Consider the following 6,066-nt stretch of genomic DNA (forward strand, 5'->3'; position numbering starts at 1 on the left):
CAAAAGGCATGTCAACCACGCCCTTAACTTGTGAGGCTAACTCTAAAATCTTCGATCAGACTTCACTCCTCTCTATCTAGCACACAGTTGAAATTTTGAAGGATGAATGCCCTCGCATCTGTTCGGAGTCCGCAGACTCAGTTCCTACCTGGTAATGTTTCTCCAAAATTCAATGAATTTCTCCAACAATTTAGATATTTACCGGTTTTATTTACATAGTGAATTTATTAATACTACTGCCATGTTCGAGGATGAGTTGCGTAATTCTGCGTTTTAGATAATATTTGTACATATGGACATGTATAATCGGTCATGCAATGATGCAAATGATGATTATGTTTGATAAACTTGGTTTTAGTTCGATCAGATTTGGTTTTTAGCTTTAATTGCGATTAAATTTCTAATTTTTATTTTTGGTAATTTTAATTATTTTTATTTCTGATTAGTACTAAATTATTCACAGTTAAGTAGTGGATATAAATCCACCCCCCCCCCCCGACCCCCGAACCGAGTGCTTGCTTGGTTAAAATTAAATGTATGCGGTTCTAAGTAATTAATATCTTGCCCCCTTTTTAGCTCTTATATTGTACTTAAAATTTGAACGTGATATTCTGATACTAATCAAAAGCCTCAATTTTATGCTGCCAAAAAGTGTCCCAATAATGGGTTTGGAAGCTTAGAACTGGAAATAAAGGGAGAAACCAATTTATTTCCAAATCCCTAGTGTCTGAATTCCATGGTGCTAAATCCATCTTATTGAATTTCAAATCAGCATGGATGCCTTTGAAGATGTATGTAGGTTGTATTTAGTTTAATTCATGTCAAGTTTAGATGAACGGCTTGTATAAATTCGCTTCATTACATTGTTCCTTGCTTGTTATAAAAAGGATTTTATCAGTTAGATCTTAATGAAGTTAAGTTGTGACAGCATGTCATAATTAGAAATTACACTTGAGGATTGTCACCCATTCCTTTACAATAAAATTCAACGTGTATTTCTCCTGGTTTGAATAGCTTATGTGTGTTAGTTGAACTAATTTTTAGTCTCAAGAAAGGGGTTGATTTTAGAATCACAGTTTCTAACTATTGTCTTGTGTGAACATTACTATGCATTGAAAACTAAATGCCATGTTTACACCTAGCTTATATAATCCTCTTAGCATAATGTTCGATATAAGATTTCACAACTTATATTGGACATACTTGGGAAGGCTTTATGCATTTCCTCTGGATATTTTTGTTGGATTTCTAAAAATTTTTATTTCATTGATCCTAACACATGATTCTAGGTACTCCTCCGGTGCTAGCGGACAAATCTCTTCATTCCAATTTTTTAGCATTCATCCCTACCTCTGAGAGAGGCGCAAAAACTTCGAAGTGCAGGAGGTCATTGAAAATTCAAGCTAGGTATCATTGAATACCAGTACCTTCTTGTCCTTTAGTTTTAGTTTGGGTTGAATTAAGTATTAAACTCTTAAGTTTTCATGAATCTGTTATGATCGAGAGCAACACCAGCAAAATTATATACAAGGATGCATTTAATTTTAAATATTTAAATCGATTGAATATAGACGTGTTTACTTAGCCGTGTCGTGCTGGAATTCAAGTTTTTTCTTTATCCTCTATCATTGTTTTTTGTTTTCTTATATACAGATTCTGGCCCAAACACATTTTCTGACCTAAAATAGGATGACTCTCACCCACCCTCAAACCCACCTGAGATGCAACCAAGCTCTTTTTTCCTGTCATTATTATACAATTCTTTTTGCCTAAATAATTTTTGTTATTATGAGATTGGCACTGCTATTTTAATTTTGGTATTAAAAACTTCAATAATTTTTACTGTGATATTATTTGTTGTGTGTTGTTTTATATCTCAAGGTTTTTGTTTTACTCAATAGAATCGAGTCGCAAACTAAGAAAAATGTTAAACAAGTGCTTTCCATAAGTTTAATTCGAATAATTTTTGTCATGGGGACCCTTGTCTGTGTCCTGCTGCATTGATTTAGTTGTTACTTCTTGCCAGCATTTATACCCTCACTTCAAGTTGTGTCATGATTTTTTTTCTTTTACTTTTTCATTAAAAAATTGCCTGTTTTTCATCTTAGTACAGTGGGGATGGCAGAGGATCTGGTAGCACGAGCATATTTGTTGGTGGCTTTGTACTGGGAGGGCTTGTTGTTGGAGCATTGGGTTGCATATATGCTCCCCAGGTGAGGAAATGTTACCTAGTTTCTGATTCATCAAGTCAGATTAGTTCTCTTCCAGTCTATGGCATAAAGTTTATGTATTATGAGAAATCAGAGGATTGGGTGTGGGATATCAGACTGTCTCAGGAAACAATAGAAATGTAGATTTGCTCTCATTTTTTAGCAATATGTCTCCACAGGGCAATTATCATATAGATAATTTCTTGATGTTATTTGTTTCAGTAACCCTTGATAAGACCTTACTTAAAAGAGGCTATGGGCTATTTTTGAGGACAAATATATGTGTATTAGCTGGCTTTATCCGTTCACTGTGCTTCTGGACTCTAATCTGCCGAACAATTCTATAGGTTTTATATTATGCTGATACCACATTATCTTGTAGATAAGCAAGGCACTAGCAGGAGCAGATAGAAAAGATTTGATGAGAAAGCTCCCAAAATTTATATATGATGAAGAGAAAGCTTTGGAGGTGAGAACTTGTCTAGAAATGTCTCTACTTGATTGTGTGATTTATTTTTGATGTTTCACTAGGGACAAACTTTGCGTCACAATTTTCACTCTGCTTAAGCCATGTAGATTACAAAATAGTGGATTTGCATTTGTTGGCTTTTGTATAAAGGCCATCTGTAACCCATTAATCTCTTGTTTTGGTCATTTCATTACTCTGCAACCCGCGCTTATGCATTTCATATTCTTTACACCTAAATAAATGAAAATTACTAACTTGTATAAGCTTGCCCCCTTAGATAGTAGCATATATTGAAGCATTTATAATCTTGGTCCTCTTGCTTCTGCCTGCCAACCTCTCTCCTTATCCCTCTAACTCGTGTTTTGAATCCATAGTCCTTTAGCCGGAGCATCCCATTATTTCGGTAGGTACAATGAGCCGTATGCGCTGGAAAAATCACTCCTCTTGTGAAGAAAAGAAGCAAAGGAACTTCCAAATAGAAGCTAAAGAAGAGGGAAAATCAATTTTTTTTTAAAAAAAGAAAAAGATGGCACAAAGAAAGGGCAACACCACGTCTTTAGCTCTAATAATCCTGGTAGTGGAATAAACACTCGTGTTTAGCTCTAAACAGTCCTGATTTTCTATGTTTTGTTAGTTCTCAGAAATGTTGATTGGGAAAACGTGAAATCTTGGAAAGAGGAATTCTTCCACGGTGTCATTCCTAGAAGTTTCAACCCCATTATTTTATCTTTGAGCGTTGGACGGTTCATGCTTTTAGATGGCTTTGATTATCCTCCTGAGCGTGTGAATATTATCTCTGCATGCTTGTACTTCTCAAGGTTTTTGTTAAAGCATTGTGGAAGTATTCAATAGGTTGATTTTTACTGCCACTTGAAAATATCTGACTTTGCTTTTGTCACACCCCTCTCTTTAATAAATCCATTCTTCTGCGTTGTAGTGGATTATTCTAGTATCATATACAATAAGGTCCTCTGCATGATATATCCTGTCGACATTGTATTGGTATTGATGAAATACACTTCATCCTGCTAATCAGTTGCAAAGTAATGTATGCCACCCACTGTATATTCCACGAGTTTTTAATTTTAGGAATGAATTTAGCCTTTAGCATCAACCTGTATTAAGTCTCGAACACCATGTTAATCTTTAAGTGGCAAGTTGTTGACTTGGAAAACGTATCAGATGAAAATAATAACAAAATCTATAGTTCCCTAAACGGCCTATTAGATGGGGACAAACTTTTAAGGATTCAAATTAATACTCTCAAACATGGAACCTTACCGTTATTCTATTAGAGTTTAAAAAAAAAAAAAAACAAAACAAAACCCCTGTTGGTGACACTTGAATCCATTAATACTTTTGAAGGTGATTATAGTGTGATGATGGTGGCTTTGGAGGTTTCTTGATGTGGTGAAATGGTTATTTGACTAGTATATTAATTGTTTAACCCGGGGTATTTTCAAAAATTGGACCGAGTGGTTATCTTTCCTGAAACATCCTAAAACAAAAGTAATCAATTTGATGTGCAAGGAACAGCCAAAAAACTAAAGAAGAAAAGAATTATGGGAGCATAGATTCTAAGTGCTATTACATCTTTAATCAGTAGGAAATTTTGTTTGCTCTATGATTTCTATTGACAAAGAATATAATTTTTGCTTGTTTTGCTCTAAACAGAGGACACGCAAGATACTAACCGAAAAGATTGCCCAGCTGAATTCTGCCATAGATGATGTTTCAGCTCAACTTCATGCAGACGATGAACCGAATGGAGCAGCAGTAGCGCCCGACGAACTCGAAGCTTCCATATGATACATACTTTGCATTCTGAAACTGAAATAATTAGCAGATGTTAAATCTGACTTCCAATGGTGTCTTAAATATGTGGTTTACAGTTTGATATTCATATTTGGAATTCTTTCCACTACTATGTATATATTGCAGAGTAAGAAGCCCAGCTATTAAATTTGTTAGGAAAATGTTCAGACTATCATCGTATTTTCTCAACTATATGCCTAAATTTTGAAAAAGAGCGTCTCATTTTTAATAGTAAGTTGCTCGAGAGTGTATTTACAGTGCAATTTCATTTTTCAAGTTCTATCCTTTTTCACAAAAATGATGAATGTCAAGAATAAATGTCGATAAGAAGCATATAAAACTCATAAATGTAATTTATTTCCTTTCATGATGTCGTTAAAATGAAAAATTTATTGCGATTAGTGCTTCTTATGTGAGTCATTGTATAGTCGCAAATGAAATGAAAGGCACAAAATTCAAAGATTATAAAATTTTGTAAATAATATTTTCCACACATTTTATATTGCCATTTAAACCCCAGAACAATTAGAAAAATTCACCATTTTTATTATTACAACTACATATTTTCTTCATAGCCCTCATTTTTCCTCTCTCTTTTTACATACTAGTCCTTCACACATGCGTTGCACAAGTTTTATATTTATTGTATTTTTATTAGCGTCAAAATTGTAAATTTTTTACTTATAAGTAACTTCTTACATTTTATAAATATTTTTTGTCTGTATTTTTATTTGTTAATAATTCTTACATAAAAGTGATTGTTAGAAATAAAATAGTGATAGCAAAAAATATCAACAAATACTAATAAACAAATTCAAAAAAAAAAAATTAGTCTTCATGCTTCGAAGTTTCAATCCTCTGTAATACGGAGACTTGATCTCTCATAACAAGCTTCCGTATTACGGAGGAAAATCCTTCGTGATATGGAGACTTGATCTCATGGAGAGATGAAGTCTCCATAATAAATATGGAGAGATTCCTTTGATATTTTTTTTATTTAGATGATATTTTATTTATAGATAATCTATTTAATATAAGTTAATATTTAATTTTAAAAATTAAATGAATCTAAATATTTACTCCAAATTTTTAAGTTAATATATTGTTAAGTTACAAATAATTTTTACAATTATAAGTTTTTTTTTTTACTTTTAAATAACTTTAAGTGAATTTTTTTTTTACATATATTTATGGAATTCACACTTTTGCTCTTAAATTAACTCCCTCAATTAATTATTGTTTAAACGGTTCGTAAATATTTTGATTAATATTATTTTTTGGTCATCCAAATGGTTACTATATACCTTTTACGTACATATATAAAAATAATGTTTTTATTTATTAACAAATGAATATATTTATTTTTCGAAAAATGAGTTTTTATTATCATTTCATTTTTATTATGAAATGATTCTAATTTTAATATGTTAGATTGTACTTCAAAATTACATAATATATCAAATATAATTTTTGAAATTAATTTTTATAAAGTAATATGTTTTTATGAATTTTTTTGGGAAGGTGAAATATAATAGTACTAAAAAATATAAAATAATTAAATTTTTATTAATT

At 31.9% G+C, this 6,066-nt stretch overlaps 1 protein-coding gene across 1 annotated transcript; it reads left to right on the forward strand.

Annotated features, from left to right (window-relative positions):
* Positions 1-4,729, forward strand: LOC111408967. Its single transcript, XM_023038833.1, has 5 exons — positions 1-151; positions 1,290-1,407; positions 2,114-2,213; positions 2,593-2,679; positions 4,354-4,729. The coding sequence occupies exons 1-5, from the start codon at positions 103-105 to the stop codon at positions 4,486-4,488; spliced, it is 489 nt and encodes a 162-aa protein (XP_022894601.1). The 5' UTR covers positions 1-102; the 3' UTR covers positions 4,489-4,729.
* The last annotated feature ends 1,337 nt before the right edge of the window (positions 4,730-6,066 follow it).

Source organism: Olea europaea, chromosome 14 (genome assembly GCF_002742605.1).
Source record: "Olea europaea var. sylvestris chromosome 14, O_europaea_v1, whole genome shotgun sequence".
Taxonomy (NCBI): Eukaryota; Viridiplantae; Streptophyta; class Magnoliopsida; order Lamiales; family Oleaceae; genus Olea; species Olea europaea.

Coding starts and splice junctions, on each gene's coding strand:
- LOC111408967 (XM_023038833.1), top strand. CDS start 103: ATGAATGCCCTCGCATCTGTTCGGAGTCCGCAGACTCAGTTCCTACCT. Junction 2,214..2,592: donor GTTGCATATATGCTCCCCAG/GTGAGGAAATGT, acceptor ATTATCTTGTAG/ATAAGCAAGGCACTAGCAGG. Junction 2,680..4,353: donor ATGAAGAGAAAGCTTTGGAG/GTGAGAACTTGT, acceptor TGCTCTAAACAG/AGGACACGCAAGATACTAAC.